This window comes from Aulostomus chinensis, chromosome 20 (genome assembly GCF_037954235.1).
Source record: "Aulostomus chinensis isolate RoL2024-O1b breed Wild chromosome 20, RoL_Achi_v1.0, whole genome shotgun sequence".
Classification (NCBI taxonomy): Eukaryota; Metazoa; Chordata; class Actinopteri; order Syngnathiformes; family Aulostomidae; genus Aulostomus; species Aulostomus chinensis.
Genome location: NC_141339.1, coordinates 15,113,167 through 15,128,415, shown reverse-complemented (window position 1 = coordinate 15,128,415; position 15,249 = coordinate 15,113,167). Strand labels below are relative to the sequence as shown.

The window sequence follows — 15,249 nt, the reverse complement described above, 5'->3', positions numbered from 1 at the left end:
TAAATGTTATATGTTGGCTGAAGGCCAGTTTGAAAGGTATTTTAAGTCCCCATCACTCATTTCACGAAACATGAATAAATGTGTGAAAATGAAAGGCAGAGCTGAGACTTTATTGATATGCAGCACAACAAAGGGAAGAAAATAGAATTGTGAAGAAGCTACAATAGTGTGTGTGTGTGTGTGTGTGTGTGTGTGTGTGTGTGTGTGTGTGTGTGTGTGTGTGTGTGTGTGTGTGTGCGCGCGCATTATATATAATGTTTGTGTAAATCATGCACGGCTGGTGCTCTGCATATCTGAGGTGTGTGTTTGCTTGTGGATAAGAGTGAGGAAAAAGAGAGAGAGCAAGGGTGGATGTGAGAAGTAACAGCCGGGGGAGGTGTCCCTGGGAGCTTCCTGGTGTGATGTGTGAGGAAGGGAGCAAAGGAGAGAGGAGAGAAGAAAATTGGAAGAGAGAAGAGGGAGGGATGAGGACAAGAGACATTGGGAAGATGAATTGGGGGGGTGACTGAAATGATCAAACTAAAGGCGTGATTTTAAAATATGAATCGTGACAATGATATATTCACCCATGACGGTCTCAATCAGCTGCTCAGTGCTGTTCAAATTAACTCGGAGATGAGAAGTGAATTGAATTGCAACTACTGTATATTTCACTTTGGTTCTGGCCTAAAATTAGAAACCAAATGTGCAGATGGTCACAGTTTTAGCTTATGGTTCTGCTGTGACGTGACAATATCACTACCTGACTGTTGATCTGGACCTGCAGCATTGGCATACGTGTTGTATGCAGTTGCTAACAGCTAGCACTACCCTAGTGTGGGGCAGTATGTAAGGTCCTTACTTGAATATTTTTCTCTGCCTTGGTAGCTTCCCCTAAAACATTCTGTATGGTACTGTGAATTCCTCGCCAGCTGCTTTTACTAACAAGCAGCGCTACAAGTTAGCAGAACTTAAGTGAAAAGTTAGCAAAAGATCAAAATGTACAGTAAGAATGCGCCATCAAAATTATGGTGAAACGGGTGATTTAGGATTTGTAGCTTTAACATTAAAATGATTCTCAAATAAGTATAATTTTCCTTTCAGAGACTCACAGTTAGGTGTCCTGACCTCAGGAAGACAGTTACCCCTCCTCCATGACATCATGGTGACCCCAGAATTCAGAAAATGCCAGCCGCATAATTTTAGCTTGGAACTAATGGAGGCAGGCTACTAGTAGAAATAAAAATGTTGGACAAATCTGCTTAAAAAAGGTCTCGTATAATCCATCCAAGTCTTGTTTTTTTTTTATCCCCAATAAATCATCTTGTCTAACAACTGATGTGAAGCCCTCAGCTGGCACAAAACAAGTCAGTTAGAATACGGACAGGAAATAATGTCAGTGAGTCAGACACCCACACCTGCTTCTCGCTTGGTCTAGGGTGATGTTAAGACCTGGAGGTTAAAAACACCCCCTCAACAGATTTAAATACCCCTGCCTACACCTGCTCCTGACTGTCAATGGTGCATGTGTATGTCTATACACACACACACACACACACACACACAAAATATAAAGATGGTGCATTAGCTTTATAACCTCCAAGTGGCCCAGCTGGGGTTAAAGTATTAGACAGACATATTTCCTGTAAGATGCTGGAGGAGGAATCAAACCTGGTACTGGTTAACAATAAAAAAAAAAAATACTGACAAATACACACTATCATGAAATACAGGCATGCAATACATAAAAAAAATGTTTTTCTTATATAATCAAATTTTATCAATAGCATCACAATACAAAGTAAAACAGAAAAAGGAAAACACACTCACCTGTATGGCGTGAGGATGTTGAGCGGCGGCGGCTGCTCACAGGCCTGGAAGGTCTCCTGCATCGGGACTGGAAGCGAATCACGGTCGAACAGCTGCTGGTCCTGAATGGTGGAACTCCTGAAAGCCTTCCGCATGGTGATGTCCTGAAGAGACACTGAGGGGAAAAAAGGGACAAAGAGGAAGAAGCAAAATGTTATTTCGTTGGGTTTCAGTTTGTCTGTTGCGCTTCCGTTCCACGACGTTGCCCTCACAGACGAGTAGTCATACCTGCTCTGCGTTTGAAAGTCTTTCCCCTGTCTCTGATGAAAGCTCTAATTACCATCCAGCCTCATCTCATCATCATGACAACTGATATTGACATAATCGCTCAAACTGTCATTATCACTGTGGAGAACAGAACCTATTAGAAGCCCTCTCTTTATCCTTCCCTGGGCTAACATTACACTTTTAATAGGCTAATTCCTGTTTTTCCCCTCGCTGTACATGGCAGCTCAGCTTGGCTAGACTAGGCTGAGGCTAAAGTTGCCAGTCAGCAGGTTTGGGAGTAATTGACCTTCTTTTAAGTGGGGACAGTTGACATTTTCGGAGATTGGTAGAATAACAGAAGAAAATCGATACTGCACAGCTGATGCTCTTTGAAAAGCAGGTTGCAGAAAAACACAACCAAACTGCAAACTGAAGTGAACTCTCAATACCAGCAGAAAGAAACAAAATATCAGGACAGGAAAAAAAAGGGTAACCAGATCTGTATTATTCATGGGGTGTGTGTGTGTGGGGGGGGGGGGGGGGGGGGTGACAAATTGATACACTTTACTGCTGCCCAGGGGAAGATTAAAAAAAGAGCATTGTCTCTTATTAGCCCTTCTACCTCACACAAAGTAATATGAACCCACTGAATCATAAACTTAAACCCAGAAGAGACAGTTTAGTGGAGTGTTCAAGCTCAAAATGGAACAAGTAAAGCAAACCACCAAATAAGAGCATATTTTCTACATCATAGATGAGTAATCACTTCTACAGGCTGTGGATGTACAGAAGGGTTGGCCACCTTGGGCACAGAAGTCTCATTATGAACAAAGACCATCAAGGTTGGTGCTTAACCAGAAGGACAGAAGGAGGAAATAAAACTACACAGACTCAGTGGAGAGGAAGAAAAGGTAATGGATAAGGTGGGTGGAGAGATAAGGTTCTAAAACAAAGAGACAGAGTTGAAACATTCATAAGAAATACTGACAAGGGGGATGGGAACTGAAGACAGGCCGTAAGACAGATAATACAGCCAAGATGCAAATAGGAGGAAAGTGTCGCACAAGAGAGACGATAGATAAACATATAGTTTAACAACAGCAAGGTGTCCTGTGACGGAAAGAGTGGTGACCTGATCCGAGCCAGAGGGCGGATCAGACTCCGTCAACAAAAGCGTGGGGGGGATCATGCAGCTATTTCTTCAGCACACACAGGACTGTATACATCACATGATCCTGAGGTAAACAACATGAGTGCAGGACCTCTTGGGAAAAAAATGACAAAATAAAAGGAGCTGGTCTTGCAGGTAAAAAATAAAAAAACACGCCAAAAAAACCCCAACAACCCTCCACCTCCTTCTCAACGTGATGCTGCCCTGGTGTACTTTAAGCCAGGATCTGGATCTGACCTTTTGTTGGATATGTTTGGATTCTATGGTAATTTTTTTGGGATATTCCTCACCGGGCGCATTGGTGAACCTACTGGTATCCTCATTATTTTTTCATGTAAACTAAGTCTCCGTTGTAGACTCCTACACATTAAATTTTCGTGTGTGTTTGAACCCCAACCTTAATGTTCAAATCATTGCCCATGCTTAAAAAGCTTTTACTTTCATAAGTTGAACTCACATTGCAGGAGCACAGAGTGATGTTATTTACTTTAGCAGGCCTCTGGGGTTGGAACGTAACGTGATAATTTGAGTGTATTTGTCTTCTGCTAAATACTTCGAGGGTTTCTGGACAATGTTTGTTTTTTGTTTTTTTTTTGCCTTTGGCTATGGATTTAATAAACATACATTTGAATAATGAAGGCATATCTGACCGTCTCCATGTTAATTACAGTACTGAAAAATATTCCTTTATGGTGATGAATTCTGATTAAATCTGGACAACTGTGATTATCTTGAATAAATGTTTTAATTGTGTGACAGCCCACACTTTGATGACATTTCCTAATGTGCAATACGGGATCATGAATGTGCAGTGGAGAGAGAGAGAGAGAGAGAGAGAGAGAGAAAGGGATGGAGAGTATAAAGCAAGCAGTATAATGTTATAGCTGTTAACGTAGCAGTGGAGTACGTGTCCAGCAGGATAAGGTGATTTAACTACATTGCCAACTATTGGTGTTAGAACAGCTTTTTTTTTAATTGATCAAGAACAGTAGCATCACTCCCCCGGGGGTCTCTGACGCTCAAGTGCAGTGGACCGTTCTGTAGCGGTCTGAAATAAAACTGTAATGCATCAACAGGTGAACCAACTGCCATATACCAACCTCTTTTTTTTTTTTATTTAATTTAAAAGCTAGCAGTGAAAAAATGCTACAACTGCACAAGAACCAGGCCAAATTCATATGTTTGCTGCTACCTGCTTTATGTGAAAGGGGTCTAGCTCCAAAGCTACTGAAAACTATGGTCCAAGTTCACTTAAGGACACTTGTGCTTCTAATCAAGGGCGCTGACAGAGAAGACACGTCACAGAGAAGCAGGAGTAGTAAAGAGATCTAAGAAGTTAGCTTTTCTTTTATATTATTTATTATATTTTTCTGTATTTCCGTAGAAATAAAGGCACCTGACTAAGATGCCACTTATCTCACTGCCGCTTACAAATGTATTGTACAGGAACGACCTGAAGAATAAATTTCCTCAGAAACATAACACCTTGTCAGGGCCAGAGGAGGTATTTCACCAACCAGTGCCTTACAATTTAGTGTTGAGTACTTGATGTTGAACGGAGCTCCATGTCCCACTGCTCCACTACATTACAGAAGTGCTGTCGGACGTTGAGACGGGTATGTACAACAAGGACATAAGGTACAAACGAGAGGGAGGCAATGCAGGAGTGTGTGTCAAAATGTATTTAATGCAGGACACTGTAAACTTCTACCAAGCAACAGATGGCAGTAATCGATGCAGGCATAAATACAGAAGTTAGATGACACGCACACATTTGATCCGTAACACAAACACACACACATACACACACGCATGCCGAAGGATATCGTAACATCATGTTCTACACCGTAATTACAAAATGTCACTTATTCAGATGAACTACCAATTACACCCATTAAGCTAATGAGAAAAATGTGAGTCGACAAGTTCATGAGTGAATGGGTGAGTCAGAAGCTGTGTGTGTGTGTGTGTGTGTGTGTGTGTGTGTGTGTGTGTGTGTGTGTGTGTGTGTGTGTGTGTGTGTGTGTGTTGAGGAGCACCAGGTGCAGCAGCATCAGCAGCCTGTGATCCAGCCTATGAAGCTTCTCATCAGTAAGCGGGTGGTAGATAGTTTATCTCTGACTCAAATCTTTCTGCTGAAACACCCCCACTCAAATAGAGAGGTAAGGGAGTTCTCTTTACTCTCTCACACTCAACCCGAACCACCCCACCCCCCCCCCCCCACCCCCTTCAGCTTCAGGAAAATTATGCTTCCCCTGGTTTCATCCCCTCTCTCATAAAAATGCAGCCCTGCACAGCCACCGTAGATAAGAAAAGGCACAGGCCAAACCATCTTTTAGCATGCAGGCACGTCTCTCTCTCTCTCCTGTTGTACTTAGATGCAAATATTGTCCTATATTCCCCTTCTTGCCTCATTCCTCCCGCAGTCCTGAATCATTCTTTCCTCTCTGTCTCTCTCTCTCCCAGAGTCATTCTTTGCACCATCTCTTTCCGTTCCTTGGTTCTTTTGTTTCATTGTTTGTCCTCTGTCTTTCATTTTTGTCCTCTTCCTACTATAAATCCTGCTGAATGTTCTCCCTCTCCGAGGAACAAACCTTGTAAATCACCGGTGTTGGTACAGTGTGTGAGGCTTGTGCTGCAGCTGTGAGAGAATGTTGGAATACTACATGCCCTCCGTCTGCAGTCATCAGTTGGGACACTGTGTTATTACTCAAAATACTTTCGAGAATCCGTGTTTGCTAATGAGGGAGGAGATGGACCGTATGCATTTGCTCATTTAAGTCTGGATTTTTAACAATATCTGCTGGCTGGTCATCATTCGTGGTGCTTTTGGAAGAGCTAGTCGTTCATATTTTTCTAATCTACTTTTTACATACCCAGTAACTGCAGAAGGGATAGCGATGTTCAATGTTTTCCCAGATTGAGTAATTCAGGGCTCGATTCCTCAAGGAGGGAGATCATCTACACATTAAACATCAGCTACCTTCTGATAAAAGAAATTAATACTACTACTCATTTAACAAAACTTCCTTTAAAAGGCACTAAACAACGATAATTTAAGGCTATACAGCGTCAACTAGCAAACTAGTGAGGAGCTTCTCTCAGGTGAGGGAGGCTCTTTTGCTAGTCGTCATTTCAGAGGCATTTACTGACGTGCCTGTCAGGTAAAAAGGAGAAGTACTAAATTTGAATGTTAAGCACTAAAGTAGTCAAACCCCAAAAATCCATAAGGTTAGAGCCAGTCGATCCTGCGAGCTTAGTAGGTTGTATAACATAGCGTGAGAAAAGATGGCGGGACAGTCATGGAAAAACATGGGGAGGTGAGGGTATTTCACGTAATATTGGAGGAGGGATAACGTAACTGAAGTAAAAACAGGAGAGGGTAAGTAAATATCCAGCACACAGAGCACAAACGAGGGACACATATTAGAGATGTGATATTAGCTTAGCAAACCCTCAAATGTAGCTCTGGCATAATCATTGTTGAACTAAAGCATTTCTTCTTTTATTTTGAAGGCAAGAAAACTGCAGTGGAGGTGATTTTTTATAGCTTAATGACCCAGGATCATACTTGACTAGGCGGACAAAAACATAAATAGAAAAGACCAATGGAGGACACTGTTATGCTCATCCTTAATCTAAACTTGTACTTCTTTTATTTAGTTGTTTTTAAAGTCTTGAACATGCAGGACAGAGGGAGACAGCAAGAGAGATAGAGGGAGGGATAAGGACAGAAGTGTCATCAAATACCGGGCAAAATGGGAGTGGATGAGCGAAAAAATACGAAAAAAAAACCCAAAAGCATGAAAACCATAAATACTAAAAGATCAAGATGTCATGTGAAAGACACAGAAACCTCTTAGTGGGTACAGAAAAAAAGAATCACTAAAGCAGAAAAGCAGAGAAAGACAGAGAGAGAGCGAGAGAGAGAGAGACTGTGAAGTACATGAAGAAACCGTTAGAGCCCAGAGGGACTCGCTGTGGCTTTGTGGCCTTCCATAATAGCTTGCAGCCCGCTCAGTGATATAACGCTACCATTAAATAGGGGATACAGGCCATTAGTTTGGCCGGCTGGAGTGATAGGGGAAGAGAGCCTGACAGTACACAAATAGCATTCGTGCAAGATGGAGGAAGGGCAGAGATCAATCAGATAGATGAGAGAGCGTGAGGGAGGACAACAAAGACTGGGGCGGCGGGGCGGCGGCATAGGGAGAAAGCCTAAAGGGCAAAGAGAGGGTGGGACAATGCCCCTTTCATAGGCTATAGGTAGTGTATGCACATATGTGTGTATCAGATTAAACATGCATAAATTGAAGCGATAAAGCGCTGCTGACCTAAACTACTGCACCCCGATGACACTGTATACATCACTGTGGCCATCACACCTCTCTCTGACCTTCAGCTGAACATCTTTCATGTCACCCGCCATCTTCCATCCAGTGTCCTTGTGCTCTGCTCTGACAAACTGTCAGTCTCCTCAGAGTGTCCTTTCTTACCAGGACAATTGGAGGTCCATGCTATTCATCCTGACCAAACAGAGCTGAGCTGCCAAGGCTCCCCGTGTGGACCGTAGACGTTCAGATATTCCCAGATTATTGTATTATAATGCTACAAAGTGAGTATGTTCACAGTTACAATGCATTTGTCATCTGTTGTTAAACCTCTGCTAAGACACAGGAAGTTGAACGTGGACGGGACATGATGATGACGACGATGTGCCACTTTGGACGTGAATCTATGCAGCTTGAATTAAATGCTAAATAAATGTAATTCTCTTTGCAAAAATAACACTTGGAGCCAATTAATCTGCTGATAAAGAGGTTTATAGTTTCCCTGCTCATTTTTAAATAAATATTTTATGTGAAGTGTAACAGTTGAGCCTGAAATTCCCATGATGCACTGAGGCAACCTCTATGGTTGCTGTCACACCTGAGCTCTTTGGTCAGCTTTAAATGAATCCCACTGCAAATGAAACCAGTGAACTCTGGCCCGCAACAAAATTGAGGACCTGGTTTACTTCTGAAATGAAAGGAAATCGACCAAATATAGGATGCTAACATCAAATGCAATAACAAGAGTTTTGTCAGAGTGAATAGGTCAATAACATACTAAGCATCGGCAGAGTATGGTTCTCCAGGACTGAAGAGCCTCCTTCTGTAGTTTGGAGTTCAATGGAGAAGAAAACAAGACCGTGTTACACCCAGCATGATATTAGAAACGTGTTGATTTCTGGTGGCCTCTCTATTCTGACCTTGTGACATTTCTTGACAATGTTTGGGGACAAGTTGACAGTGTGAAAGCAAACAGGACAAAATGAAAAATGCAAATTTACTTCAACTTCACCCTTGAACAGCTACAAGGTGTGAAAGTGACCCCCTTTCTGCAGCAGTTTCCTTCAAGTGTTTTACTTTTTTTTCTGTCTACAATTTGAAGCAGGTGCAAGAATGGATTTGTCAGTTATATTGTCCTTGGTTTTTAAGGGCTTCGAAACAACCTCAAAGGTACTCACGAGGGTCTTTTAGACAGTATCTTTGAAATACATGTGTACCGCGCTCCATCCTCCCCATCCCCCACCTTCCCATCTTCCTCCCTCTACAGTTCTGATTTATGGTCCATCCCAGCCCGCACTCATTCCCCTCTCCTTCACTCCTCCTCCTCTCATGCAGACCACAGACTTACACAGACAAGAAAAGTCATATGCTTGAGCTAAAAGCATGTGTGTGTAAAAGAGTGTGACGTTAAAAAAGAGAGAGAGACAGAGAGAGAGACAGAGAGTGGAAGTGGGGATGAACAGGCGGCATTTATAGGAAACAGACCCTCTGGCAAAACCCGCCCACTACTACCCACAACTGTCCAAAGATGAGAACATCATTCTCTCATGTTCATTTTTTCCTCTTCAGCAGTCAACACATACTTAACAACAGCACCTTGATTTAATAGTCATTTGATTTAACAAATCTTTACTGGATGATGAATAATGAATGAAGGAAAGTGCAGTAGAGGTTTTCCATTTAGAAGGAAATCTAATTTGGTTATAAATGAGTGTGTCGAGGTGGGTGAAATGACGAGGAAATCTGTGCAACCCGCCAAAGAGGGCAGTTCATCCTGGCCCTGGAAAAGTCTGCGGTGCAGCTTTTTACACATCACCGCTTTTGCTGCAGCACAGCTCTGTATTACACATCCATCCTTCTATCCTTCAATCTTTCTTCCTCTACACCCCACTGACCCCCCCCCCCCCCCACCACCACCACCACCACCACCACACATTTGAACTGCTGCTGGGATGATCCTCAACCACTGTCTCTCAAGCTAATACTCCAGGCTAGAGGCTAAATTAGGAAGATAGCGCTTTCAGCACAGGAACACACGTTTACACAAGGGCTGTCAGCGGTAATGCGTTAATCATAATGCCATTAAAGTCTGTTTTGTTTTGTTTTTGTTTATTTGTCGTTAGGTCCCTTCTGCATACCCTTAGTTGGCCCTCAAGCTGCAGCACAGTATAGAAACTGCTGGTGATGGATTTAAAAAAAAAAAAAAAAAAAACACCGCTAGGATTTTGTAGGGCTCATTTAAATCAGCTCAACTGAAAAAGGCTTCTTTGAATTTCTGTGTCAACGAAGTATTTTACAAGCCACACATGGATGGGCAGCAAACAAAAAGACTATCACGGCTGACCTGTGGACGAAAGCATACAGCAGGAATGATTCCAAAGTTTTCCTTTTTTTTGTGTGTTTTTTTACTTTAAATTTAATTGTCAAAATGTTGTAGTACTTAAGGTTTAAACTGTTTTTTTCAGGAGACATAACTGGGTGATGAATAACTGGGTCTAGATTTGAATTCCTATGAGAGAAGACCAATACTTTTTACATTTAGTTTTTTGACCATCCTTATGCATTCACAATATTATCACAAGAATACAAGTGGGCTTTAGTGCAAATGATAGAATAAATGGCTCTGTTGTCACTTGGGTTACCATGGAGTACTACCATGTATGTATTATACAAGGATATACAGGGAATATGTTAATATCTGCAGGCTAAGATAATGAGTCTTGAGAGAAAGCACGTCAGCGGGAGTCGTTCCTCTACAGGATAACACTGACTCACTTACCAGCAGAGACAATTAGATCACACATGCACACACACATGATTATCCAGTTCCAGGCAGTGTGTAGACAGGGTGATGAGAAAGAGAGAGAAAGGGGGGGATGTGGTAGTAAGAAGGAGGAAGCAGCAAGAGTACGAAAAGTGTGAAGAGTGTGAAGCAATTTATAAAGTCAGAACCAAAACAGAAGATCTGGATGTGTTAGGAATCCCAGACCCAAACTTCCTGAAACGCAAACCCAAGTAACTCTTCATTGCTGTGTAAAAAGTCCCCAGTCTTTGCTTCAATTTACAGAGAGGCCATAAGCTGTGATGACACTTCAGTAAGCATTTTACTGTCTCTGTGTCAGTGACAAAGAAAGCAGTTAAAGTAGCATTGTGCCACTCCGTAAACACACTGCTTGCCCATGGGAAATCGATATAGAGCCTTGGAGCATTGAATTACACCGGAGTGATTCTCTCTTCTCACCTACTGCACCCTCTTCCAGCTTCGCTTTCTTGTCAGCCAGCTTTTCCCCTCCCTCTCTCTCATGAAAACCTGTTTTACCTGACAGTTTCGATGATTATTGCAGTCCTCTTTATTAATATTGCCCACGTCGGCTACAGCACAACCGCACATCCAATTTTTTTTCTAACAAAGGAAAGGCCTTCAGCGAGTAAACAAGCATCCAGCCAAAGTGAAACCAGCAGAATGTTTCAAATAGAGGCTGCCGTTTGTACCGGCGAGGAGAAAAATTACACTGTCTCATAGCTGCCCCTTCCTCTAATAATAGCCATTAACACCAGAGGGGGGGCAGGCATGCTTCATCACACAACTAACACACAAACACACTCGCATCCAATTTGGTGCAAATACACAGGTGAAAGCTGGAAAGAGGGAGGTGGACTCTGTGAAATCATTAGGGCCGAAAAGGTAAAGGGTTAGCGCTGCGTGTGAGTGTGTTTGTGTTTTTGCACAGCTAACTTTGTGAGGACCAGTTTGGGTTCCACCAAGCTTAAAACGGACACCGAGACACCTCTAAAGCCTCCTACCGACTGGGAGATTTTTGAAATCTTATCGGCTGATGACTATATCAAGGCTGTGTGACAAAGATCCATCTTCAATCCAACCATCAATCTAATTGTCCCATCTTGCTTTTCAGTAATGCACTATTAGTTTTGGACTTGTAGTTTGCATCTTAGAGGACTCCGTATGATCTCTGCTGTTTAAAGTTCTCCTTGGTTTGGTTGAATTCCTTGTGTTTGTTCAAACTCTGCTTTGGTTCCCATTTGATTTTGAAATTCTCTCCCCTCCAGTGTGTTTGCGTCCGTTTCTGTTTCCCTCCTTTTTAGTGACTCACGTGTGACTTCTCAGTTTCTTTAGCCTTCATCAGTTACAGCCCTGTGTTCTCCTGCCTCTTTACTGTGTCATATGACTTTGTACTACTGAGTTTGTATTTCAGTTTGCTTCTGTCTTTTGTCATTGTTGGATTGTCTTGTTGTGTTTTCCAGTACGTCCTGGTTAGCTTAGCCACTTGTTGACTCCGCTAGTGTTCCTCAATTTAATTCTGTTAGTTTGAAGGTTTAGTTTCTCTTTAAGTCTCATCTTTAAGTCTGCCAGTTTTGTTGTGCCTACATTTGGGTGCATCCTCCCCGCAAGCAGACACTGATCATCATTGAACGTCGTCAGCATGCGTCTGGTCACCATAAACCGATGCTAAGCAAGCCCCTGCATGAGTGGCTTTCAAGCACTTGGAAAGAGCTAAACGAAATAGGAGAAACAGAAAAATGTGGCAACAGTCCTGATGAGGGAGAAGGTCAATTTGGGATGCTAATTATCTTGAATTTCCTCCAAGTATTTTTCATTCATTCATTCATTTTGCACAGAGAGCTTCAGATAATATCGCTGTGCGATGGCGCTGATCAGTGTGTCACTTCATGCTGCATTTTTATTGCGTGGTTACTTGGCATCAGTCCAAGCAGCAGTCGCAGTGTGAGATGATTGTCCTCAATTTTTGATACTGTCACAGGGTATCTTTGATCACACGGCCTTGACAATGGCTGCTTGTGGACCTCTCTCATATAGAGTTCTAGGATGGCTACGGCAAAGATTTAACGTTTAGATTTTCTGGAGACAGGCTACCTGGCAAATAAGTAATTGTAAAAGCAAGCAAGTATTCAAAGTATATTTACAAAATGTAAAGCAAGTCCTCCTGTACTGTACTTACATGTAAACACATGTAAGAATTTGATGGAAATCACTTGGAGAGGAGTAATTTTTGAGTAATGTTTACTTTGAAGTATTGCAGTGTGTACATCACTGCTTGAAGGGCAGTTTGAGGATCAGGACCTGGTTTAGGGACTAGACTTGGGCCTAGGAAATAATCATGTCAGTGATTGCTCTCACTAAGATAAATTGCTCAAAAATGAGTGCGTGTGTGTGTGTGTGTGAGTGTGTGTGTGTGTGAGTGTGTGTGTGTGTGTGTGTGTGTGTGTGTGTGTGTGTGTGTGTGTGTGTGTGGAGGGGGGGTAGTTAGACTCACATTCCTCCTCTTTGGGGTCAAGCTGTGTGACACTGATGGAGAGACGGTCCACACGCTCCTGCAGGGAGTTGACTCGGAATGAAAAGGAGTGGGCCTCATTAAACAGCTCCCCAAAGAGGTCTTCTGCATATTTACCTGCAGAATATGCACGCACGCACGCACGCACACACACACACACACACACACACACACACACACACACACACGTGCGCGCGCAAAGCACAAACTATAATTTTTAATTTCTCCACATCTATTAAGTACTCCAACAAAGTGATACAATGAAGACATGCAGAAAACTGTATTCATATTATCTGTTGAGGTGATAATGGGAATAATGGGAAAAAAATATGATGCGTACTGCTAATTTAGGTTTTTTTCAAAGGTTTTTTTTCTCTTTGTTTCAGTCCATTTTGATTTCTCATCTCTCTAGCTTCTCTGGGGGTTTAGAGTGTAAAATATTTTGATCCTTTAATTTTTGAAAAGATAAATTGCTAATTCTCATCCAGAAACATTACAAGTGTAGTTAGTCCTCTGCGTAAAGCTCCACAATCTCTAAGGTTTTGTAATTAGTGATATTCAGATGTCGCTGTTAATCCCTCGGGTACCGAATGTTGCAGGTTGACTAGTCTGATGAAGATGTTGGCAGAGGCAGCTGCAGGATGTGTCAGCAGAGGAATGAAACAATGTACATGCAGATTAACGCCCAGTAAAACCCCCCTTTTTTTTCCATCAATGGATTAAATGGCACCACATTTCAAACTAATTCCATCATTCTTCAGAGAGAACACCAGTTTGTGTCCTGCTGAATGTGGGCGACGATTTTCTCTGTCGCCCACTAGTTCATGTTTGAGCTGCATGAGGCTTTTTAGTTTCTATAAATCTGAGCGGATTCATGCCATAGCTTATGACTCATGACCGTACAAGTGCAAAACACACTGTTTGCCCTCTTGAACACAGCTTTATATTGTTTTGTGCTTGAAAAATATTCATTATTAAATGATTTTTTAGGGCTGGTGCAGTGGTCAGCACTGTGGCGTCATAGCAAGAAGGTTCCGGGTTCGAGTCCCGGCTCGGGCGCGGGATCTTTCTGTGTGGAGTCTCCATGTTCTCCCCGTGCCTGTGTGGGTTCTCTCTGGTACTCCAGCTTCCTCCCACCGTCCAAAGACATGCAATTTGGGGACGAGGCTGATTGATTCTCTAAATTGACCGTAGGTATGAATGTGAGTGTGAATGGTTGTTCGTCTCTGTATGTTGGCCCTGCGATGGACTGGCGACCTGTCCAGGGTGAACCCCGCCTCTCGCCCGTAGATGCTGGGATAGGCTCCAGCCCCCCCGCGACCCTTACTAGTAAGGAATAAGCGGAAGACGACGACGACAAAGTGATTTTTTAAAAAATACTTATTTTCAAATATGCTTTGTAAACAGGAGAGTGCCAACATTGCCTGTAAAAGCTGGAGTGTTGATAAGTATACATCCTTTAACAGAACAAATACCAACTTTTGCAGGTGCTTTCATCATTTTTTTTTTTTTTTAAATATCTTTATGTGTATCAAAATCTCTTTTCTGCAGCACTTATGAAAATGCTCCTATCAGGTTTGGGCTCATTAGCGTTGTGTATATCCTGTTTTTGACACAAGCCTCGTCCATTGTTAATAATTAATTTTAAAAGTTTAACTTAATCTCAGTGAACTTTAATGTTGCTGTGCAAAAATATGCAATCTTTAGAGCTGATCTTCAGTGCTCAAAAAAAAAAAAGAAAAAAGAAAAACTCTACCGTTTTCATTGCTACTCTGTATATGTTGCTCCTATTTCTACAGGATTCATGCATGGAGCTGATGTTTATTTATTTCCTTGTATGTACATGGTTTGTATTTTTACCTTTCCTTGCGTCAATACTTCATATATTTTTTACTGTATTTCATTTTTACTTGTCTATTATGATCTCATGCTCTATTCTTACTATTCCTTTGCTGTGGGCCTAATACAGGATCATCTCATCTTTTTTTTTCCACTGACTAAGATGCACTTAATATTTTCAAGGAATAAGCAGAACATAGTCGACTTACACTCAGCACATAATAGCAAAAAAGCACTTATAATAAGCCTAAGTGCATGTGTGTATTTGAGAATATTGTGTGTATTGCTCTACTGACTGAGGCTGCTGAGCTGGCGAATGACGTTAGCCAAGGAGATGTTGGTCACACACTCCAGCTCATTCTTGATGTTCCTTGGCAGCACTGTGTGGCACAGATGCCGCGGCTCAATGGTGCGCTTCACCAGCGGCATCCTTCGACTGCAACACCGGTACCTGGAAGAGGTGGAGGGGGCGGATGGGGGTGGAGGGAAGGAAGGAAGGAAGAAGGGGAAAATGCTTTTAGCCATGATACAGACCTTGAAC

General features: G+C 42.3%; 1 protein-coding gene across 3 annotated transcripts in view; it reads right to left on the bottom strand.

The window, feature by feature from the left end:
* wasf1 (WASP family member 1) overlaps positions 1 to 15,249 on the bottom strand; it is a 59,629-nt gene that overhangs the window by 18,813 nt on the left and 25,567 nt on the right. For all 3 annotated transcript variants that reach the window (XM_086190032.1, XM_086190031.1, XM_086190030.1), the window contains exons 2-4: positions 15,005 to 15,159; positions 12,852 to 12,986; positions 1,810 to 1,963 (exon numbers count right to left, since the gene is read on the bottom strand). In XM_086190032.1, coding sequence (XP_086046158.1) covers positions 1,810 to 1,963; positions 12,852 to 12,986; positions 15,005 to 15,137 — 422 coding nt within the window. In that variant the 5' untranslated portion in view covers positions 15,138 to 15,159. The remainder of the gene's footprint in view (positions 1 to 1,809; positions 1,964 to 12,851; positions 12,987 to 15,004; positions 15,160 to 15,249) is intronic.